General features: G+C 33.9%; 1 protein-coding gene across 4 annotated transcripts in view; it reads right to left on the bottom strand.

Annotated features, from left to right (window-relative positions):
- The window catches only part of LOC114871237, a 290,378-nt gene that overhangs the window by 53,280 nt on the left and 210,715 nt on the right, over window positions 1-26,383 (bottom strand). Inside the window, exon 1 of one of the 4 annotated variants that reach the window (XM_029176906.2) lies at window positions 18,971-19,067. The exons of the other annotated variants lie outside the window; for them this stretch is intronic. Coding sequence (XP_029032739.1) covers window positions 18,971-19,016 — 46 coding nt within the window. The 5' untranslated portion in view covers window positions 19,017-19,067. Of the gene's footprint in view, window positions 1-18,970; window positions 19,068-26,383 lie in introns of those variants that run through there. 4 annotated transcript variants of the gene reach the window in all.

Genomic DNA, 26,383 nt, shown 5'->3' with positions numbered 1-26,383 from the left:
AATTTCCGAGAGGTAGATTTATCGATTGGGATTAATGAACGACGAGAGGGAGAAATTGGATAATTTGATATATTTTCAACTATAATTCTATGATCTTTTAATAATCTATTATCGAAGATCTTTTTTTAAATCATGAAATATTTTTCATTTCAAGAAAAAACACAATGGTCACCAGTAATTTATTCCAAGGCAAGGACATTTTAATAAACCCTATTACAAATAATTTTAATTAGCCAGCTAATTTTCTGTAATGCCTATTTACCCCTGGAGATTCATTCCCAAGAAGAAGAAGAAGAAGTAAAAACAAAAGGTGGGGAGGAAGAAAAAGAAAGTAAAGGGGGGGGGGGGGTGAAAAACGCACAGAGAAAGAGGGAACACAGAAGAGAGAGACATTGTAGGGGGTTGAAGATTGCGAGAGAAGGTGGTGGTAGTTGTCTGAATGCTGCGGCTAAAGGGCGGTTCTTAGCCTCTTAACCGCTCTAACGTGGAAAAGCACGACTACTTCGAGGCTACAGGCAAAGTTTACCTCGCTAATTCAGCCGTAGAGCCGGGCGTAGAAAATGTTGAAAGGGAGTAAATTTGACCGTGGTGCAAGGGGCGTAACGGGTAAGGGAGAAGGGTGCGGTTCCCTCGTCGGCTCATTGACTGCGCCATGTCGGCGAAATGTATTTTAGTTTCGCGTATAATTAACGAGGCAAGTGTTATAAGCACCTGCCTTAGCGATCTACAGAAATTTTCGGAACAAAACACGTGATTGGGTTCTTTGATGTTGCTTCCGGTGAATGAGAACCAACCACCCACTCCGTCCCCCATTTCGTTTCACAAAGCATCGGACTAGCTTTAAGCGGCATACCCAGCAACGATCCATGGGAAAAAGAATTAAAGGATTTCTCTGCTTTTTTAAATAGCGCATTTAAACTGCTGTGAAAGCCCTCGTTGAATGGATATTCACTGTTATCGTGGCTGCAGCTTTTTTCTCGCAATCTGATCAAATGGACTTCATATTTTCATGGAGAAAAAATTAAAATAAAATAAAATGTATGAAATGTATTTAAATACTATCAACGATCCCCGGTCAATGCTACACGTTTCAAAGAAAGGGAATGTTTCATTCTACTCACCGTTCGAGTTTTCTATTACTTTTCTATTGAATGGTGCTCTAAATCTGACGGTGTGAATACACTTTTTAATAATTTCAATAAATGAATAATATTAAAAAATTGAAACTCAAATTCAATTTCTTCCTTCATTATAATTTTTATTTTCCTCGATATCATGATTCATTAATGACCCAATAAACGCATTCAATTGATCTTCAAACAATATCAATGGATATTCCCCGAAGGAATGTTTAGTATCGTAGGATTTCGTGATCACGGCAATCTCTTATCGGTCTTTGGACAAGCAGAGCCACCCACGCACAAACGAACCGTGCGCGAACGTGTAATCGTAGTTTCACCGGTCGACTACCGCCTTTTGTAACTGCCAACAGGCCAATCTAAGTGACGAACGGCTGTGCACGACCTCGCGACCTCATACCGCACCGCCATAATCATTTCATACACAATAGTCTCGCCCCGTCCGCGAAAGGGGATGGGAAAACGGGCAAACGGGGTGCCTCGTGGCGAGAGTAATGGCTGCAATTTGTACCTACTCCCGCATTCCAGGGCACCCGGTGCACGCGTGATCCGTGAATTTACGCACGTGCGTGGCCCCGTTGATTCTTCGATACCGCCGTGGGTCAACACCTTCGATACATCGTAGAAATACTTGCCGGTTAAGCAATTCAATGGGAATTGATTACAATTGCTGAGAGTTTCGAAATTCTTTGACACTAGTGTGTTGACTATTAATTGAAATTTTGAGAGATGATTAAAAGGTACTTGTGATATTTGAAATTTCCTAACTTTTAGATTTTTGGTTTTTTCCAATTTCTTTTTCCTCGGAGAATTATTTCGAGTTTCGAAATTCTCCTATGTGAATTTTTCAATTTGGCGTTTGCCGACTATTGCAATTTTAAGAATTGGTGTGAAAGTACTAGTAACACCTGACACTTTTCAATTTCTAGATATTTTTGTTCAGAAGATTGCTAAAATTCTGATACTGCAATTACAATAAAAATATTTCCTAAAATTTTTAAACTGCTCTTCCCTTCATTTTGCGAACAAATCGATATAATACAATTATATAGTGAAATGTAACCTTTCAGTCGTGAATTTGTGTAAAATCGAGTTGATTTGTTTAACAAAAATTTCCAATAAATTTAGCATCTGTATTGTTTTATTTATGACTAACTGAAAGTTTATTGTACCGATGGTAACAGGAAATCATCAGCGTGGTGTGTTTCATTAAAATTGAACGAGTCCAATATCGAGTAACATTTACCATTTACGTTTCGTGAATAACAGAGAAACGTTCGCAACGATAGTTGAAGCAATAGTGATTCGTTTTAGAAAGTTCGTGAGTAATGTCGTGACACGGAATGCGTTTTACTCACTGTCGTACCGGGTATTATCGAACTTTCAACGAATTTCTGCTGACTAATTTGGAAATTCTACATAGTTTCGTAGTCCAAATCGAGATAACAATAATGAACTTGACGACCATTTTGCAAGACATCATTTTCAACGCTTCTATTCTAATATTTCTACTATACAATGTTACAGTATCATTTACGATAGAATAATAATTTATTCAAAAAATTTGTCTCTACTTTTATTTCTTAAATTAACAGTAAAAAAATGAGAATATTTTTCTCCCTAACACGTACACCCAAACTTTTGACGGTTAGAGCAGTTGTATAAAAATTTCATTAAATTTTTTTTTTTTTTTTGGCAGAATTGTAACATTTGAATTTCAACGTTTACAAATTAAAGCATACTTTTTCCCGGGATGCTAACTTGTAGAATCGTGGAAATACTAAATACAACGACTATTTTTGCTCGTTCAGCCAAGTGGCTACGGAATAAAAACATTTTCCTGCTAAATACCACTCCACCGGCAGAGGAGAGTGTACGTGAAAAGATTTTCAAGATTTTCAGGGGTGAACGGGTGTCTAGCTAGGTCGAATCCTCGGGTTACATTCTGGCTTTCGTTTGAAATTTAAATGCGACACGAATATTTAAATCCGTACCAATCACTATTCTTGATTCGTCTTTAAGTTAAGCAGCAAACCCCGCTCGAGTAAATAGCCAAAGTTTTGCAACTGGTAAAGTGTTTTTCGATGCCCCTGAGGATCAATGCTACCAATAAGATTCAATTATTTTTAGAAGGAGATCGATGGTTGTTACCGAGAAATGCCGGCCACGTTTCATATTGCATCATTCCAAGTTGATTAATGCGATCAATATAAAAATATAATTGAACAAGGTAAATCTAATGTTTGAAATGAAATTATAAGACTTTGGATTTTACAAATTAAATTTGTAATTAGATTTCTAACACCTAAAACGCTTTAATATTTAAACGAGAACTTTGTATCATGAAATTTTCAACCAATTCACTGCTAGAACAAGAGAAATTCAATATCTCTTGCAATTTTTACATTCTGATAGAGGAAAAAATAAAGTTGCACCAGTTAACGAAACGAAGAGAAGCATACAGAACGGAAACAATACACATTGGAAACGACAATATGAGATATGAGATAGGAACCAATAAACCTTTGCCGTTGGATAAGGGTGAAAGATAACAATGACGTGAGTTATGGCTCGAGTAAATAAATAGAATAATAGAAGCATGGAAAAAATGTTATGGTGCAAGGTTTAACAAGATTCACGAAATGAATTTAAAAATGATAATCTGACCAGATTTCATGACTCAAAAGTTTGGTAAAATAGATCTTGTGCTATATTAATTTAAAGTTCAAGGAAAATGACTATATAAATATTTTATTTTTATAAAAATTGAAGAAAAATTCATCACCTACTCCTGGAAAGATATTAGTAAGCAACGAGCAATATTTGTGCATCGGGAAAGTTCCGAGTCTGAAACGACTTTCTGGGACATCAAGCTACTCCCAGGTTATGCAATATTAATGTCGTCGCGTTATTTTAAAATATAAACACTTTTCACCCTATGAATTATTCATGGTTACCCCCCCGTTTGTTAGCTGTTCAGTTTATCGTTACGTTTCAACCGCATTCAACCATTCCTGTGTCATTAATTCCTCTTGCTAAAATTCTATTTAATATTCCTGGATAAAATCCTACATGATAATATCATTAGTAGAGAACCTACCAACAAGTGTGAACGACTATTAATATTCATGAATTTACATGGAACACAAGAAATGATTTTCTTATGCTAATGAGAATTAACATTAATTAAACTGTCGTATTAATAACGACTAAATTAATAAATAATTCTAATTTTTTAACACATTGCTCTTGAGGTTATTGCAGTTATTTTTAACACAATTTATGCGGACAAATTTTTCTGGCATTTATCATTTTCTGGCTTTTGTACTCTACCATTCTGATAGATCCTAGATGTTTAATTAAGTTTGCTTCTTGGCCTTTGTTACGCAGTAACACAGTGGTTGGACTCTTTTTTTTTCAACTGCTGGAAAAGAATGTTTCGTGATGAATTAGATTGGCAGGAATAAAGAATCTTCCATCGAATGGTCCTTTGTTACAGCAAACTTCTATAATCGTGCTGTCGTGCAAACTGGAATACGTGTAAAGGTTTCGAAAAGTTTCCACCGGTTGGTCGATCGCAAAGCGAAAAGTTATTATTCCAATCAATTTCTCTCGAGCAGTACCACACAAGCTGTTTAAAGTTCGGTGAAACGAGGTGAATCTACAAAAGTCGACGGTGTGAGAACGCGTATGCCATTGGCTAATCTAACTTCAACAAATCTTTCCAACGTTACTTCAATTTCTCAGCGATTTTTCAAACGTCCATATTTTTCGGACCTCTTTGCTACAGTGTTTTAATAATTAGTATTATACTAATATTATGCCAATTAAAGGATGTGGATAGTATACTATTATTATGCTTATAACAGCATTGAGAGCTGGAGATATTTGAAAGCTTGAAAACTTGCAACTTGCAACTTGAATATTTGAGAACTTGAAATATTTTACTGATATTTCAGCACAATTTCAAATTGAAACTTCTTTCGATTTGCAAAACGAATGAAAACAAAGATATTTCAAACGAAAATACACACACGTCAGTCAGGTTGTTCTACGAGAAATTTGTAGGTACAGCAAATTTTTTAATCCAAAGAACAAGCTCCGTTGAAATGTCAGTCGCAAGGAATCCTTTAAACAAACATAACGGAAGCTGACGAAAATATACTGAGGACTAAAGGTGAAAATCGTGCGAAATCGAAGAACCACCTCCTACAAGCTTAAATCCCAGCACAGTTGCTGAGCTCTTCAGGCAAATAGTTTTACCTTTTTACGAGGAAGTTTCTCGTTCTTTTATGCTTGCAAGAAGCGGATTATAAATTATGGATAAGTGGAAATCTTGTAAAAGGAAACATCCGAAGATAACAAAAACGAAAACACGAAAGAAACTGAGAAAAATGTTTTGAATTCGTTGCAAAAACATTTAATAAGTTTCAGTAAAAAAAAAAATAATATGAATTAGACAAAACTTTTCAACAATGAAGAAGCACTATTTTGTTTATTTACTTTTTTAAATATGAAATAACAATTTATAGAGCAGAAAAATAACTAATAGAATTTTTAGCTATTTTAATCAAAACTCGGTTTTAAATAGAAAATGTGGTATTTCAATCAAATCTTTTAATAATAAATCATCAATAATTGATATATGCTAGTTCAAAGCTGTCATAATGAAGATCTAACATTATAATTAGATAGTTCTTAACATACATGAAGATTGAAAACAGATTTAGTATCTAATGTTATTTCAGAGTCTTCCTGAACATGTGTTTCATTACGTTCGGATCGATTAAACCGGTAAAAATTAATTATACTGCACCTGCATGAAACATAATAATTTATGATGAAAATAACTAATGACTTTAGAAAGTTTATACAGCGTAACAATTCTGGAATGATGCTTTTTACAACATCCAATTAAAAGCAAAAAGCTTAAATTAGAAAAACATAAAATAATTGCAATATTAGAATTGCAATATTAGAAACCTAGCTAATCTTTGCTACTTTAATTTTCTAATTTTCTAATTTTCTAATTTTCTAATTTTCTAATTCCCTAATTTCCTAATTTTCTAATTTAATGAAACTAATCAATACCAAATATATACTACCATATGACTTAACACAAGAGATATTTTTTTACCAACTATGGTAAGTCCACGAGTGGACGACCAATGGAGGCAAGCATTGGTTTTCCACAGGACAAAATAAATCAAAGTCGAGGAACAGCGTCAGATTCGACAGGAAAATGGAGGAAAATGCTCGAGTAGGTAACCCGTGCACGAGGGAATGTGCACATGGTATATCGTGGCGTTCATTCCAGGGATGATTTAGTTTCACTGCAGTGACACGGGGTGGTTCGAGGCATGGTAACCTCACGGGCTAGGAGACCGAGTGTGTACGTAGATGTAATTACATGGAAAAAATTCCGGTCAGGCCTTGCCGAGCGTTCTCGTTGTTGAGTTAGAGTCGTGTTGTATGGCGTGCCCGGACTTAGAAATTGGTCAGACCAATCAGCCAATCATGGTGGTGCCTTTTTCCTTCAGGATCGTCCGGCCGAAATCTCGACGGGACAATCAGGAATCGCTGGCACGCTCCTGCCAAATTGCGTGGTCACTTTTAAATATTAACCACGCCACGGTAGGATACCAATCTACCGGAAGTAACGTATGTCTAAATGATGTACATGAAACCATTCGAATGGTTCGTGGATAAAATAGATTTTGGGATATGGCATGATTTGATGACATAAAAGTATTGCCAAATAGTGCTTATGATACATTAAATTAAAGCTTAAACTCCAAGGATAATTATTATATACACCAATTATTAATCTTCTTAATATAAAATGGCTGGGTGCCAGCCATATTCATATTAGTTATTGTTTGTTGCAAGTGACAACTAGTCATTTTGCACTAAGAATATTGACGAAACCTTTATGTAGTCTTTTTCAGTAAACTTTAAGCTTTAAAATGATATATCATAAGTACTATTTTGTAATAGTTTTCTGTCATGAAATCACGTCAGACTTTCCATATCTCCAAACCAATAAAATAAAGTACCCTTCAGTTACGATTCTACGTAACAGAAGACATCATCCACGTACAATTTTACCTTCAGATTATCACGACGTATCTCTGAGGGCAATAATAACGAGTAAAATAACGCGGTACTAGACTCGGGACATCAAACGAAATTGACAAAATCAACATTTAGTTGCCACAAATTCCACCGCTTCCGTCCTGTAGCTAAAGTAACACTTCAAAAGTTATCCATGATATTATATTCCTTATCGTCGGCTAAGTACCGGAGAAATGCGTTATTAAATGCAACGATGCACAGAGGGATGCTCGCCAATTCGAGCTTATGATTCTCCTTGAAATTGTACGCTTCGTTCGTGGCAGAGGCCGCTTTGAATACAAAACAACGCGTATGCATTTAAAACAGCTGGGTTAATCTACCTTCGACATACTGTAAAGGGATTAAATTGCTTGAAAAACGTCAAAAATATGTGCCTTCGTTTATTGGAGCTCACTGTATATACGAGAGTCAACAAAAAAAAAATGTTACACGGCTGTGTTTTATCACCGACGAATCATCTCGTCGGATTTATAACACATCGACCCAGATTAACTTTCGTTATAGAAACCAGAAATTGGTCCAATTGTAACTGTTCAAAAATACAATCCCTTTTTTATAAAATGCGATCCTCAATTTGCAATAATCTGAAGCAGAAATAAATTTTCAGATGTTGAAAATTTATTTGAAAAATTGATCGATCAAAAATGTAATTACAGTAATGTTCTTTCAGCCTAATGAGAAATTTCTGCAGAGATACTAGCGTTACACAAATCAAGGAAAGTAATGGGCTACAAAGTAATAATAGTAGGAAGAAACAGTAAAGTTAAGCTGGAAAGTTTGAGACAATTACGAAATAGCTGGATGATTCAATTAAAAATTTCGAATGAAACAAATATAGAATTCATACCACAGAACGTGATATACATTTTAATACCTAATTGTTTAAAAAAACGAAAGATATAGGTATGTTTGTTTCGTTTTATAAAGTGAGACTGCCATAACTGTAAATATTTTAGTACCAATTTTCAAGCCAACACAGTTCGATATCAATTGATATTTCAGTACCACTTTTTTTTATTCATTTCTTTGATGCATAAATTTGATAGCTGTTTCCCTTTTTCACTTTATTTAATTGGTGAGTTCATACAAAGCACACTCGATAGAAATTGAATAAACAATATTTTTATTACAAATTAACTTTTGTCTTTTAGCTGTGCATATTTACTTTGCAACTAGCTAATTGGATACCTGCACTGTTGTAAAAAAAAATGGTCAATATAACAAGTGAATTTTTATTGAAATTTCGATTTTATAAAATAGTAATATGTTTAGTAACTATCTTGTATTGAAGATTTATCAAAGTATGAATCAAGATGATCCTTTTGCTGTACAATCAGAAACAGAAACGTATCGCGAATATTGGCACATGAAATGCAGACTGGTGTGCATCGGAAAGTCGCGTTGAATTCACCAATTTCAAGAAATCGACGGCTGCATTGGAAAAAGTCGTATTTCATGTGACTGCCAGCTTGCAAACACCTCGGATATCATTCCAATATAAACTGTTCCCGGCACGTCTTTGCGTGAGGATGATTAGAAAACTTTGATTGCCAGATTACACCGGTGAAGATTTATGAACTACCCAGACAAGACTTTTAACGTGAAATTTCAAATTTACTTCCATCTTTCCTTTTTTCGTTGGCATGAGAAAAATAATGGCTCATGTGTTTTAAGAAAACATGATTTTATCAGTGATATATAATAAAATTAAAAAATTGATTCAATAAATGATAAAATTATATATCTTTGAAAATAAGACCACTGTTACTATCTCTTTACAAAAATTAATTTATATGCTATATTTGCTAATATCCAACTTCGATAAATTTTTTAATTAATCTACAATCTATCCCCTTTCTAATAAAAAAAGAGTTATACAAATCCATTGAGTAGTTTTCCTTAAATAATTTAATGAAAAAGTCTCTTTTTCCAGTCTACTCATGTACTTTTTTAAATTTTATACTTGCAAATCTAATGTAATTTACATACATCAAAGGAACAATTTTAATAGAATATTTATATTAAGCTGACGAAAACAAAGGATTAACAAAGAAACTAGTTCCAGTGAGTGAAACAAAGATTTCAGGAATTAACCATTTACCTCAAAGTTGCTTTAAAATAAAAGGATGAAAGGAACATCCATCGAAGTGAAAATATAGAGAAAAAACGTTAAATATTAAAGAAAAGCAAATACGCAAGTTGCAATGCTCTTTCATTCTATGTATGCACCTCCGATGTTTGAAATATGAACGAATGGATAGAGTGGAACGGATGGACGGTTTTCGAAGATTCTACCTTCAGGGCAACGTACCTTATCCTAGTTTTTCAAACGAAAGGAGAAAAGCGAAAAAAGTGCTTCAAACAAAAAACAGAGTTTCTTCTTTAATTTTAGGAAAAATTGGGAAAAGTATGTTTTTCGTAAATAAAAGGTTGGAAGAATAAAGAATTGTTAGGAGGGCACCCTGTATATCCCATAAAGGTCGTACACATACGTATGGTGACAGAGAAACATTAAGGATGAACCGATATGGAAACAAATCCTATTCCTGTATATCCAGATTTACAACATTTCCTGTCAATACCATTCGTTTATATACACGTACATACGTTCACAAATGCATACTAATACGATAAAATCGCTCCATATTTAATGGTTCCATTAGCAATTTTCACTGCAATATACAACGTTTAATAGGAGGAAAAACAACTGGTCATAACGTTTTGTTATCAATAAATGAGATTTTATAAAGTTGGACCTATAAAATGTTACTGTTTAACACATTTAATGTAAAATATGATACATAATGGAAATTTTCCAATTACTAATATATCTAATCTTTGTGATATTAGAATAGTGAATTTGTGTTTTTACGCCTGAGCTAAGGGCGTCCGGAGAGACTCACCCTTCCACTAAACGCCTACACTATTTTGAAAATTGTAATACAGGTATCTAATAAATTCTAATGCCAAGTAATTAATAAATTCCAACACCAAATAAATTTTAATTCTAATATTAAATACCTGATCCACTCTAGAAATAAATAAATACAAATTCTAATATTTTAATAACTTTTAAACGTAATTAAACACAACATAATTACTGCAGAAGGATAGTATTTTAAATGATTTATTTACTTAACACCAGAAATCCAACAACTGTATCCAGTAACACTGTTCAAATTACCCTAACATTATTCGACCCAATTTCGAAACTTTATCTCAATTAAAAGAAGGGGCAAACGAGGAGGAAGAACATTTCGGCGAACCAGAATAAATGTACGCGACGAGCTTGACGAACATCTGTTCATGAAGAAAGAACGGAATATAAAACGGGAATAAAAGCTCGATTCTCATAAACGTCACTGTAGATGTACGTTTTATAGCACTTCTGTTGGTAATGTTCCTGGCTTTCGGAAAGTAGATCCGAATGAGAGAGCCGGAAGTTTTTACAACTTCATCGAAGTGCAAGAAAAATAAAATTCCTTCGCCATATATAGTACACCGGTTCGTTTATGTTCTTTTTTCTCTCTCACTTCTAATTTCGCGTCTGACGAATCGATGGCTATAGCAACTTTCAGGCCTTTTACAATCTCTTTTAATTTATTAAGATCGCTGGTTAAGCTTTGCGAAACACCACTTTAAGAACATAAGTTTAAGACTTTCGACTTGAATTATTTAATCAACCTTTTCGCGAAGCATAGTGAAATGTTTTGTAATAAAAAGCATGATTTATACTATAGGAAAGGCATTAGAATGGTGCAACAAAAATTAAAAATATTAACACTTTGAAAATTGGATAAATTTATTTTAACAATCACTGAGAAAATTGTGTGGGAATTTCAAAAAATTCTAATTTTCTAATTCCTCAATTAACTAATTCTCTAATTTTCTATTCTCCTAATTGTCTAATTTACTAATTTTCCAATTTTTCCAAGAAACTAAAATTTATTTATCGTATGTTTGCAAAATCTCTGTTGCACCATTCAATAGCAAAAAGTTGTTTTCAGATCCCACACAAGAGATTGTGTCCAGCTAGATGGTTCGCAATGGGGTGCAACAACACGGGCTTTCCAGTTGACGGGTGTGAATGCACTTTGCGATTTTTATTTCAAGATATCGAGAAGCGATGGAAAAACGTAGAAAAGTCACCTGCACGATCTCCGTACAGTGACAAGTAATTTCTTTCAGCCGCACCAACGACCGCTCGTCAATTGATCCGAGTTCTTTTAATTCGATGGCTTAGCGGTAAGAACGGATTGTAAAAGTTCTTGTAAGAGTAAATCGATAGAATTCATTTTTAACCACCGTTCCACGATTCTGACCACTTCGATGTACCGTAAACTAAGGGTACGTGTCCATTTGAGAGTGAAAATCGCACGAGAAACTGTCGACCAGCGTTTCTAGCAGTAGTTTTACTCTCGAGTCGACTTTGATAAATAATTCAGTTGTTACTAATGCAACGGAGTAAAGAGTTTGTACGTTTTAAGTGAACTCTTAACACGCTATTTAAGTAAAAGCTTTTATAGTTCTATGCAATTTAATTATCACTTGGATCTTATAATTCTCACAGCTTTCTATTAAATGAATTAAATCTAAACATTCAATTTCCTGGTACTATAATTCAGACTAGAATTAATTATATTTTCAACTTCAGCAACGAAAAGAGCTTTCATACATATTTCACCCTTGACTCATCCTTTCAAAAAAAAAAAAAAAACACAATTTATATTTCCCTAGATTCAATTAACCAAAGGATGGCGTTAAAATGATCGCCCTAAGTTTCGGAAATAATTCCAGCCGTACTTTCCTTCTTCCAGCGTCAGGAGCGGAGGAAACGGAGAAAAACGTGTTCCGGGAAACGTCATTACGGTGGTGCATTCCCTTGTTAAATACACCCCGAAATATCCCACGAGAGCTGTCCTTTCCTCAGTTAATTAGTTAAAATCCCCTTTTCCCGTCGGTGATAAGCCGGTGAATTTCATTCTTAACGACCTCTGGCCAAGCTTGAACGTTGTCTCCTTTAAGGGGACAATGACGGGAGCATCGAGCAGCTTCTCTTTCTTCTACATTTGTACACGAAACGATCCTGTATGCGCTTAGGGTGCATACCATTGGGACGCATTCAGGATGTTCGAGTCATTGTTCCACATGCACTGTTCCCGATATCGTCGTCCACGTTTCGTCTTCAACTGTCACGTCCACCGGGGACACTCGGTTAACGACGAGGATGAGGGTCGTCGATGGCCTACAATAAGCCCATTGTCTCTTCGACTTTCTTAACAGAAGAAGATTCGGATAATAGTTTCTTTTCCTGCGGGTGATTAATATAGCGTACACGAACGATCTTCAGACGTTTATTCCTTTCTTTCTTTCCGAAATCGTAGTAAAAAATACGTCTCGTGTGGGAGATCTTAGTTTGCTTTTAATTAACACGGTCTGTTTAGGTCTATGTGACCCGAAATGAATATTACCCCTTGGTACTTAGGTAGATGTGCATAATAAAAAATGGTAGAGTCTACAGAGAGAATAAATTTTGAAAATATATTTTACAAGGCAAAAGAAGAGGAAAATGAAAAATATGCTGGACCGAGAAAGAAGAAGTAATTAAAGATCTCTTTTTAATAATCGTATAATTATAATAATTAAACAATGACTGTAATATGAAAGGAGAATGTCATTGATGGTTACAATTAAGTTCACTGTTCCAGGTTTTCTTAAGAGAGGATAATTATCCTTCGAGTGATTAATAAAGCATGCTTGAACGATGTTCTTATATTTTCTTCTTTCATGGGAGTAATCGAGACAATTCTAGTGGAAATCTCTATGGTTTCCTTTAATTAAAAACGCGGATGCATTGCGGTGAAAGCTCGTTTTAATTTGTTGGAAATAATTTTCTCATCGATATTTTCAATTACGTTTCGATTCGACAACGTAATATGGATAGAAGTAGAAAGGTTCGTGGGACAGTGGTGTCGGTGTTTTCATTACAAAGGAGGTACTACAACGAGGTTCATTATTAACCCATTAGCTTCAAGATTTGATTAAAAGCAGCAAAGGTTAATTGCTTCTATACTGCTAATTACAAAGAGTCACGCCGTTAACGATTTAACTCTTTCTTGAACGGTAGTGGATATATCCAGAAACGAGGGAACACCGGTTCTTGACAAGTTAATTGCGAGAGAGCACGATGTGCAAAGCGATTTTTATATAACAACCTCGACTTCACAGCCGTGTTTCGCCTCCAGAGATATCAAGGAGGAACATGAAAGAACTTTAGAAAATTCCTTTGTAACGTTAAAAATAATTCAACAACTATTTATCGTTACTTTCAGTAATCGACTTCATTTTCAACTTTGTACGTTCCAGTTTACTTCGAAAACACCATTAGTTTAATCAATACGGGTGATTTTTAATTTTTAATTTTTCATTAATTAACATTGAATATTTTGATAACTTCTCTTTGCGAATGGATCCGATAATTCTGAAATGCATTGCACTCGTTCGTTTTCTCAGTGCCGAGTAATTGCTATTAAATTTTGCAAGTTCAACGTGCCCCCGTTGCTGCAGTTAACACGAAAAGCAATTTTTCGTGAAGCACATAATTATGTAGGAATGCCAGTGAAAATGGGGATTCGATGAAACAGCGTTCAGTGAATTCTTTCGATCAAGTTCGTTTTGCAGGAAGTAAAATCAAACTCGAAAGCATTTCCATTAAAGAAGGATATTATAGATACGTGAGGAACTGAGGGTGAGAAATTCGATTGATTTTCTCCGGTTTACGGTACTTTAGCGATCGGAATTTTTCTTTCTATTCACTGAGAAAATCGTCTCCGCTATGTTTACGAAAAGTAAATCTGTTCTTTTGTAATTTTCTCTCGAATGTTAACATTGTAATGTTTGTTTAAAAAATTCATTTTTCTTTGAACATTCTGATTGATCTAGCGAAGAATTAATTATTTCGTATTAAGAATATTAATGAAACCATTATATAGTTATTTTTAATAAATTTTAAGTTTTACATTCATATAACATAAGTGTCATTTTTTAAATATTTTTATGTCATGAAATCATCTCAAATCAACATTCTATTAATGTCACTTCGTGAACTACAAATTTTTTCCAAAAAGATTCGCAAAAAAAATGTAAATTAAATGTTCAACCGCGTGATGATTGCTCGTAGATACAATCGAATCAGAAGGGAATACCGTATCGATTTGTCGTTGATCAATGGAAACCCGATGAATTCATGAATCGCCACCTGTGATGACGAAACACAGCCGAAACGTCGATTGTGTGTATGTGCATAATATGTATGCATACATGGACGAATACGACATTTGGTTTGAATTGTTTGCCATGCGTAACACCGAGGCATGTCGACACACCTATATAGACGTATATATACGTGTTAAAGGCTTTTGAGGCCATTATCGGGACTTCGGAAAGCGTGCACGTTGAATCGTCGTACTTTATGAAACGATTTAGCAGCCAACAACTCGCACCTGTTCGCCGTTAAGATTTAGAACGGTGCGATTTACCCTTTATTATTGCGACTCGTTAATAACTCGACAAATTCTTTGCTTTATTTTCAAATGGGATAGGATTTCATTCGTTTTTGCTGCGCTGTGTGACGATTCGTTTCTGTATGGAAATGATGACTAAAGCTAACTTTGGAAGGAAAATTTATGCATTCTAAAATTCTGAGATTCTAGAATTGGAAAATTTTGGAATTTTAAGATTTTAAGATTCTACAATTTTTAGATCCGAGTGTCTGAGATTCCAAGATTTTAAAATTCTATTATTCTAATATTCTAATATTTTAAAATTCTAATATTCTCAAATTCTCAAATTTTCAAGTCCTAATATTCTAATACTCTAATATTCCGAAATTCTCAAATTTTCAAGTCCTAATATTCTAATATTTTAATGCTCCAATACTCTGACTTTCAAACTTAATAACTTCTTTCTATTACTAATCATTAAACTACTCAAACTTCAAAGTCTCAATTAGCACTAATCCCCGCGACCTTTAAACCAAAATATAAATTCCAAATTAAGAGTGAAATATCATCAATCAACCCTCCCATTACCCTCTCCCATTTCACGTACAATTTCACCCCTATTCTCCCATATGATAAATTCCAAATGTATTTCAGTACACCCTCAGCCCCGATAAAAACAGAATCGAAGTTGGTCGGGTGTTAGAAGTCGAATTTCGGATCGTCAACGGCGCAAGAAAGCCGCAACGACGGAGGGGGTGGTTGAAGAATCGTGGCGATCGTACAAACCCTCCCCGAGGAGGGTGTTTGGTAGGTGCACGTCGGTTCGGTTTAAGCGTTTCACGGGCTCGAATTTTCGCGTGGACCCATTGTGTGCATGTCGAGACTCATGCATCGAAGGTGAATGCCGGAGGGTCGAAGCGGGGTGGTAGAGTACAACGTCGGCCTCTCGCGGGAAATACGTCGAGTATCTGAATAAATCGAAACAGCCAAAGTGATTCTCCAACTTAAATTAGTTTCTGCCTGGCATGGAGAGAGGCTAGCTGCACCAGGTTCCACCCTCTTCGTCGCGCCAACGATCCGTTCGCGTCACACAGGACACGCGAATAGCTACCCTTACTTTCTTTTCCAGTCTGCTCGACCAGCCTGCCTTCGTTCCATTCGACTTTTTCCACCGTAAACGAATCCAGACTGATTTTCAGATAGCATTTTGTTCGTTTTACGCGGTTCACACGATGCTCGTAAAAAAAAGGAAAGGAAGGTCGGTTTGAATTATTATCTACGAATAAAAGAACAAATTCAATAGCGACAAACGAAATGGATGAATAAAAAATGTAGCATTCATTTGAGTAAATATTACTGATTTTGAAGAGAGAAAATTTTCAGTCTAAATGCCTATTTAAAATATTGCGTATTTTTTCAAAGTCCACGGATTCACGAATCCTCCGGAGCTGAATAAATATTGGTCCTTTCAACATCGGTCCGGAAAGGAGATTTAACGTATAAATTCTCGCGGCCAGATGAAATCTGCATACAAATGATGGCGAGCCCCGACAAATATTAAGATTACATTTATGAGAATCACTCGGGGCGTTGATCAGGAGCGACACGAAAGAAGAAGGCCAACAACCACACTGTTTCATTTGCTCGAGCTTTTAATGGGCTTTTCAGTTACACAAAGACTTAACAAAGAATACCAGGGCGAACCTTAATCTTTTCCCATAAAACACTGATTGCGGATTGACTTTAAAATGTTTTGAAAACAAGAGGGGAAAATAGCAGTCGCTCCTAGTACCGTCTGGCACGGCACTCGTGAAACTTTCCTTTCTTCGCACCTTTTCTTCCCCCTTTTTTCTGACAGTAACAATGCTTCCGATTCTACGGTTTCATACTACAATCACAATGCAATGAAATTTTAAATTATATACTGTTATCCGCGAATATCTCCATTTCAAAATGTTAACAAATCGGATATACTTTTTCTCTTTGTGAAAAATAAAATTAGAATTTCGAGAATGTATGGGTAAAATTAGCATAACAGCAAACTAAAAGATTTATATTTGAAAATTTAGAATTTTCAAAAGCTTGAAATATTATAATATGGAAATAGCAAAGTATTGTAATAATATTACACTAATAGAATAGTAAACTGAAAGCTTGAAATTTGGAAATTAATTATTCTGATCAAAAGTTTCCATGCTTTACAACAAATATCCATTTTAATTAACAATGAAATACAAGAAGCCTAATTACATCACGACACAGGAATATGAATGATTCAAATCCTGCTATCGAAGAAAATCACGATAGAATGATTGATTACGATCAATTGTGATTGATTGGAAACCTATTTCAAAGAGACTCGTGATTTATCAATTATTATGAAGCGACGAATGAAACAAAAGAGATTTGCTATAATACAATCACAATATTACTGTCTCTTTGATACGAATAAACCAGACACGTACAAGGAATATTTTCGTAAAATCAGATGCGAATATATAACAATAAATTACATCCATATCCAATGAACGATACGATCATAAATTAATTGGTTAATTATTCACGTTCGAACAATGACACAGAAATTAAAAGTAGAAACAATGGTTTACGATGGAGGGAAAAAAAGAAATTGAGAACAGAAGTGGATCGATGCATTTAAGATTATATTCTTCAACGTTTCGACAGCTGAAAGTTTCCATTGAAAAACGTTCGCCTATGTTATATTCGACTTTCAAACTTCTTTTCCCGACGAAAAATATTTCAATGCGATTTTAACTCTTAACTATACGGCTGAAATACTCGCGATAAAATGAACAGGGACCGAAGGGAATTCGAGACGCAGAGGAAAATTCAAATGAAATCTACGGTTTTATGAAATTAGACCCGTGAGCACGTTTCGCGCTAAAGCTACAACTATTTGCTAGAAAATTATCAAGTGCAAAATCGAGAGAGAATATTGTCAATTAATATATTCAATTTATTGAAAATGACCATTGAATGGTAGAACAATCAAACTCATTATAATGATGAATTCAGATTTTTCAATTTTAAATTAAAGATATTCAAGTGTTGCTATTGGGGCAAAAAATAATTATATGTGCTAATTTGTTTTCAATTAAAAAATAGGTAACATCCATTTTTCTAGATACACTAATTCCAGAAATATAGAAAAAAAGTGATGTTGTTTAATAAGTTTTAACTTTGATACTTGTTTGAAGAATCAATATTTATTGATTTAATCGATTATTTAATATCAGATGGAATTCAATATCAAAATAACTGTTTTCCCTAAAATTCAATATAAACGTACAATCGATTGAATTAGAAAAAAATTGAATTTCATTTAATATGAATTTTTTTAACCTATTGGTTTATAAATCTATAACAAATATCTATTGAATGTTACAAATCTAAATAGTTATTGAACAATTTTATTCCATGCTAATTTGTTTAAAGCGTTAGTACGCGAACTGTTTTTAAATACTCGTTTGAAGTGAGGGAAATCAAAACTTGTTAATTTGAATATTATTAATATGAAACGAAAAGTTTGGACGTTGTTGCTAAACGTTTCGTGTTTCGTCGAGCTAATAAATCTTAGGTGGTATATGCGAATTCGAGAATATAGACTAATATGGCAAAGTGGAGTATAGTGAAGCAACATTTCACCGTGAATTTACGCGAGCACGTTTTCCCCACGACGTGGACGACATCCTCATGGGAATCAAGAAGATCGAAATTATATACATACACGAGATGTTACTATATGGAACGAGTTATTCTAATCTTTAATCTTATCGATGCTTCACTTCACCATCGTCCAAATTACATTCATAAACTTGGTTTAACATTTCATTCAACGCGATGAATATGAAGCATATTTATAGATAATATTTGCATTCATTAATATTTAGATAGCTGTAGTTTTCTTAATACCTTATTGATCTTTTCATCTCTAAATATTGTCCTACAGTATGGATAATATAAAATACAAACTTGCAATTATTTATTAAAACATTTCCAAATAGCAATATAATAAGAAAAGTACCTTCTTATTTATACATTTCTAAAATTGTGATACAAAATTAAATTCAGTACTAATATAAAAAAGACAATAAATGGTCAATAAGGTATTAATTTGGAATAAATAAAGCATAAAATCAAAAGATAAAATAAACAAATGAGAATATGACTCACAGTTTACAGCTTGCACTTGCACTCCATTGCACCCAAAGCCTTGCATTCACCCTTCCTTTACTGCATTTCTTGAACGAAGCACTCCTCTTTCACACAACATTTATGCACACTGAATTTATAACGTAAAAGAAATAATTAATTACCCGATAAAACTAATTTTTAATTGAATAATTGTAATTAAGCATCGAAATATTATTATTATATGTAACCTATGGTAGTTTAATAGATAATAAAATTTTAATATAATATTTGATAAGTGTATAGCAATGTGAATATGTAATTTTTAAAATAAAATGATTGTATGAAAGAAGAATTGATTAATATTTCTTTTATGTACCGTAAAATATTAAAAATTTTAATAATTTTAATTCAATTAATATATACATCGCATTTCATGATTACGATGTTGAAATAAATGAAGATAATTTTCATGCAGCAGAAATTTAATAATAATAGCAATTCTATCGCAAAATCGAAATGGTTTGAGAATATCGTAAAGAACGATCGTCTGGAAGAAAACTGGCGAACTTTGGGGCCTAAGAGGAAATGATACTAAAACAGAATAGTTTTTATATAATATCACGCGAGCGAGCTCTCGCCGTTAGAAGGATCATAGTCTTGGAGTGCCAGGATTATATCCTTAAGAGTTTGCCAGCTTTCGACTCTCGTTTAAGGAACTTAACGGCGCGTACCGGATGAGGAGAAAAGGAGGCGAGCATGGAACAGGAAGTAAGGTAAACGGAATTAAAAATCAAGCTACGTTAATAGGTTAAAAACGAATCATCAAGATCTTTCATCTCTTAATCTATCTCATCTGATTAAATTCTCTTACAAAATTCGAGAAAAATTATTAAGTTATTTTAAGACTGAAATTTCATGACATAAAAATACCATCAAATAGTACTTATAATATATGAAATTAAAGTTTAAGCTTTGATGAAAATTACTATATACATGAACCTTTTTTAATACAAAATGATTACTTGTCAAAGGTAGCAGATTGCCGACATCAAAGTGGTAGTTTTTAACATACTACATTGCTGCATGGAAAGTAGATTTCATGACATAAAAGTATTGCAAAATAGCACCTATGGTATATCAAATTGAAGCTTAAACTTTGCTGGAAATGGTGGTATATATGCACCCTTCGTTAATGTTGTTAATATAAAATGGTCGCATACTAAATAATGTACACCAAAGCAATTATTCTTAAAACATCAGGTTGCTGCATAAACAGTATAACACAATTTCATGACATAAAAGTACTGCAAAATAGCACCTATAGTATACCAAATTAAAGCTTGAAGATTAAAAAAAATAACTATATAAATGCTGGATTGTTATTTACAGTATATAATGAATGGAGCTCTGAATAAAGAGTTTGGAAAATACTGCACTTCGGGAAACTGCAGTTCTCAAGTTACGTGTTCCCTTTCTTCTATAAAATATTTTCGAAATAAGGTTGAAAAATTGCCAGCATCAGACACCACGTGGCCACCATAACCAGAAAAGAAGGAGATATAACTTCCACATCAAATATCTAATAAACTCTATGAAAACACTCAATTGAACGAGTCCCATAAGTCTTTTTTCTTGTTCGGTACGATACACTTTAGGAAGCGTCAAGATAGTAGTATAAGAAAGTAAAAAGACGAGTAAGAATTGAAAAGAGTGGCAAACCATGGTGGATCATAAAAACGAGGGAAACTCTTTGCGATTTCTGTGCTCGACCCATCTTCTCTCCATTGAACCGTACCCCTTACCTCATGGCACACAGTTTGATCCAGTTAGACCCACTCCTCCGAAACCCTCCTTCAAACGGATTAAATGCAACTCTTGGCCGCGCACGTGCGCATAAAAATACCGATCGTAAAATAAAATAACCGTAGGTGGCTGGCATTGTTCCGTCCATCGTGGGGAAAAAAAAAGTGATTCCCGCTTTTGAACAGACTAAAGTGTATGCCCGACCCCTTTTTACCGTACAACCCCATACGAAGCGTCCATTATTCCATGATCCTTTCTGAGGCTACATAATCTGTTCTGATAGCAGATTGTTGAAAAAGGGTCAGAGGAACATTTTCAATGTTGTCAGAACAGTGTTGGCCCTTAATGAGCTGATAATTCGATTGGGTTAATTAATTAATACCTTGAATGATTATTTTGTCATTTTGATAAAAATATTATGGGATAATTAAATTTAGAGTTAAGTTGGTGCTGATTTGTTAGGTAATTAGTCTTGAGATATGATGCTAATTATTTAAGATATTAGCACCTTTTCTTGAATATTTATTAATTTTGCCAAGTTATCTTTTTTCTGAAATTTTCAAAATACTATTATACAATGAATTTAATTATTTCAAAATGTTTCTACGTAAAAAATTTCTAAATTGCAAACTTGACTGTTCAATATGTAACAAGCAAATATTAAAAAGAAGAAATATTGAGAATCAAATATTCCATTGATTACATGGTGTGTTTTGAATTTATTTTTAAAAAAAGAAATAAAAATGATACTGCAAACATTGTTTAAAACGTTCGCAGTAGAATCGATGAACGTTGAATTCGAAGTCAGGGTAACTTTGGACCGGAAACAAAATCCCAGCACGTGCTTGTTAACTGTTACGTAAACGATAGCCGTCGTTCCCATTAAAAGTGGGAAACGTTTCATCCTGTTTCGTTGTAAACGAATTGTTCAGACGACGACCATATTCTCTGCTTCATATTCTCTCTACTTCAGTGATGTAACGCGGTTTTGTGTAGAATTATGTCTCGTTTAATTGGATTAATTAAATTCGCGGCTAACGAGATCAGAGCGGTGGACAGAAACAAAAACGTTCCGTGCAACAAACACACACGCAGACACGTGTCGTGGAAACGGCCTCGTATGTACAATTCGAATCTAAATATCGCGTGCTCGTCTAATTGTTGAGCACATTGTTAACAAAGTTCGAGGCGAAACAAAATCGCTTGTCATCCAATTTCATATTTGAACCGCTACTCCTGTCGGACTGCTTAATATAAATTATACTACATGTAACTAATGAATTTCGATCCGCGAAACTTCACTTTCTGACGACGGTTCTCTGCTTTATTATTACATCGAATTATGGCTGGTCATTCTTTTCTGAAGGGATTATTTGAATCCTGCAACACACTGGGCTAATTAGGATTTTCGGTCAGGGTAGGCTTGATACCTTGATATTACTTACAGTGGCAAATGTTTAATATTAATGTTGTTAATTACAACTGAATTCTTTAGAATTATAGAATTTTTGAGTTTTAGAGAAATTTTAGAATTGTAGAGTTTTGAAATTTAAAAATTTTATAATGCTGCGGTGGTAGTCAATATTTTGAAGAGAAAGGGGGCACCCTGGTCTTTGCCTAATTACTCCAATGGTGTAACATTTCAACCCTTGCACAATGATTGCAAAATAATTTTGACCTAGCTACAAAAATAAAATATGGCTAAATACGAAAAGTTCATTTGTAAAGCAGTCAAATTTGAATATAACATTTTAATTAAGGTTTAGTACCTTTTCAAAAGGGTTAATTGGCAGTCTAATAATACAGCTGAAGTTGATACAGTTTTTATTCAATCGAGATCAAAAAGTGAGAACATCATGAAAATATCTGTCCTTTTTCTCCAATTTAATTACTTTTATTGCATACAAAAACTGGATGCTTCAAATTGGCCTAGTTTAATATTTACCCGACGATCGATTAATAGCTGTTATTGTACAAATATGTGGGTTCAATGAAATCTTTTGACGTAGAGATATTTGTCGATAATTAAAAACAATCGAAACGCTGAATTCGCGTTTCTCTGTGAAATTTTAGTCAGAGATTTCTGATTTGCCAAGCTGGAAAAATGTTTTAGATTCTTAATAATACGTCTCTTATAATGACGTTCACCGCTGTATTCGAGAACCTACCACGAAGCGATGATGTATCAAAGCTATGACTTTTAATCATGAATTATTCAAATAACACGGTACACTGTTCAATTATTAATTAATACGTATACGTACGCGTGGGTACTTTCTATAGAGTCAAACGTTCGTTGAATCCATGAATACTTTAACCATCGCGTGTACAATCAAACAAACATATTAACATTCTCCTTCTCTCTTTAAACTATATAAATTTCTAGCAAGATTGTACGCTTAGTTATTCATAGTAATTTTCACGTAATCATCTGGCTTTGGTATAATTATTAATGATTTTGCAAACATACCAGTTCAATTTTCTATGGTAATACCGAAACGTGTGTCAAATTAGCTGTTACATCATTAAAGGGCTACTTTATGGCCATGATACTACAAAAAATTTTGTGCGAATAAATATTTAAGAGCTTTTAAACCTTTAATTATTTTCCTAATTATTACCATATACGTGACGACAGAAAAACGATAATTCGCGATAACATTTCGATTTTCCAGTGCTTTAGTATTCGATGATAGCACGATTTTCCATGTCCAATTGAGAACCAACCCCGATTGGCGCATAATTGAAATTAACGGGGCGAACAAATTTTTTCGAGGGTGAATGGAATTCAATTTGCAGGTTAATTAATGAGTAACGTGCTTCGGTGCGTTTAAATAGCGCCTTTTTCCAGGAATATCGCGAAATCGAGTGAAAAGTTTTTCGATGTAACAGGAAGGAATTAGAATTGTTTCACAGAGAAAATACGATGCGGTTTTCGAAACGACCGACAGTTGCAAAATGTTTACTAATCACCACTGCCAACAAATAATTAGAGTTTGTTCGATACGAAATGAATTTTTAATTCAATTTCCTGCTGGAAAACAGAATTAAAGTTATTTCATTTAAACCATTGAATAATTATTTAAAAAAAAAACACTTTTTTCATTGTCAACAATTATTCAGCTTCTGGATGTTCATTTACAATGATTTTCAGATATTCAATTTTTTGTTTCATTTTGGAATTCATCTCAATATCAGGTTACTTTTCTTGCATGAAACAAAATCGTTATTTATGAAAAAGTATATGAATATTAATATCCTGATGAAAAATTGAGAAATATTGATAATAAAATACATCGACTAGTGAAAATTGTTAAAAATTGTTGGAAATGATTAAATAAGAAATGTAATTTTGAAATTTAATTTGATATCACTGTTGCTAAAATGCATTTACAAGTGCATAATTGCATGCAGAAAAACCTGCATTATAATGTTTAAATTTTTGAATTTTCTATATGGAATAAAAGAAATAAGATATAAAAAGATAAATATCTACGTTAATAATAAATGTTATTAAATGACATAAGCAATTTTTAACTAGATATATCAAATCATTTCCAGCTGACAATGAAAAATAGGTATAACCAAGGATCAGCACTTTACTGATTGCCATGTAATTCGCGAAATAATTTATTCAAAAGTGATTCGGGACGAAGTGCATCGCTACGAAATATCGTGGTAGATAACCTTTTGCCATTTTTTAAGACCCGTAAACGTGTCGCTCGGATACATACAGACCTTCGTGAAGTATGGAGAACGTCAAATAAAATGACAGGTAGCCAAGATAAACCTTCTCATACATGATATATTCTAATAAATATCAAGCTGAAATATTCAGTTGAGAGTTTTGTGAAAATATACGGGTAGTATAAAAAATCGCGAGGATCATGTATATCGCGATACAGGCGTGGAACATTGTCACGCGATTGCATTTCACTCCTGGTGCATTTAAATGCAACAATTCCCTCCTTCCCGGAAGCTATTTATTTTTCAATAAAATCTTTCTATTCATTTCTAATCTTTACTAAGATCATTTCTTCGTTATTAATTTTGAAAATATAAATGAAACACTTTTTTTAATTAGCAAGTTATATGAACCTCCTAATTTTTCTAAAGTTAATATTTATAAAATAATCTTTTTCTGTAAGAAGATATCTAAACTTTTGATTTTATTCGAAATATTCAGCACAAAGTTAAACTATGTCTTCCTTTTAATCGCGTCTCTATATTCCTGACACACTTTCTTCTATATTTTAATCACGTTCATGATTCCCCGTCCCATTCCATCGAGAAAGAAGCGAAAGGAATCGCTTCGAGTACCGACTGAAAAACTATCAGAAACACAGCCGCGAAATTCATTTTTAATAAGATCCCGATCAAAAGCGACGTAACCGAGCTTTCCTCGTTGCGATATTCCACCGTCTTCCTTTCGATAACTATTTTCTTCATTCTCTCAAAGTTTAATCCTCAACCAACCCCATAATATTATATTTACCCCACCATCCTCAAAACCGATAAATTATAAAAAGAAAGCAATGTACTACGACATTTATTAATACTAACAAAGATCAAATATCGAAGAATTGATCGAAGACGTTCGGATAGTTTGATGAATCTTCGAGGTATGATCTTAAACTTTCCACGAATTTCACGTTTTTAGATCGTAATGGGGGAACACACCAATGGCCGACTAAAGGAATGCAAGCTCCTACAGTAGGAAATACTCTCGCTGGGACAACCTGTGCGATTCCTGGAATCAACATTCCTTGGCTGCCGCAGAAATTGACCTCGCGTTAATTGCAGAAATGCTCAAAGTACCATCACTGTTTTGCAAAAATTTTCTGACATCTTTTCCACATTTGATATGTATATTTTTTGTTGAAATTCCTAAGATAATATCAAAATAAATTCTTTATGATGCTTTTACGCAAAAATCACTGGAGAAGGGTTCGCAGACATCGTCAGCCGGCCAAATGCGACCGGAAGAAGCTGCACGGTATTATTTGGTTGTTTCTCACCGCTGAACTTTCCTTTATGTACGCGGAAACCTCGTGCAGTCGTGAGAATTATATAGGAAGCGTGAAGGATAGAGTAGAAGGGGTTTGCCACGGTCTCCCTGTGGTGAGTTGCACTTGTAAATGCACGTCTCCCACAGTATCCTGGCCCCGTCTACCTACAACCCCTCTATAACCTACTGAAGGTATATAGGGTGTCCTATACAATCGGTACAAGCACTACCTTTTAAATAATTAGCGATAGAAAGCAGTATTGCAGAAGAAAATTAAGCGTAGTCAAATGATACACATGCACTTTTATGCATTGGTGCATAAGAAAACTGCAATTGCATTTTTTGCTTTTAAATAGAACACTATACTTTTTTTTTCTATTGGAATCTTAACTCTTAGCTATTTTAATACTGTTTTATAAATAATGAAAAGTTGCTTCGAGGATTGCATCCAGAAATTCAAGATTGCATTAAAGAAAAGTGCAATTGCATTTTATCTGATGCACAAAAATGCACCAACTGAATTTCAGAATGTACATTCTAGTACACATGGCATCATTTAATATTGTTCTATGATACTATTTTTTATGTTTAACGATTTCAAATATATAATTTGTCTTAATTGTTTGGAACACCTTGTATAT

Source organism: Osmia bicornis, chromosome 10, assembly GCF_907164935.1.
Source record: "Osmia bicornis bicornis chromosome 10, iOsmBic2.1, whole genome shotgun sequence".
Taxonomy (NCBI): Eukaryota; Metazoa; Arthropoda; class Insecta; order Hymenoptera; family Megachilidae; genus Osmia; species Osmia bicornis.
The sequence above is the reverse complement of the archived record's forward strand: the minus strand, read 5'-3'. Positions and strand labels throughout refer to the sequence as shown.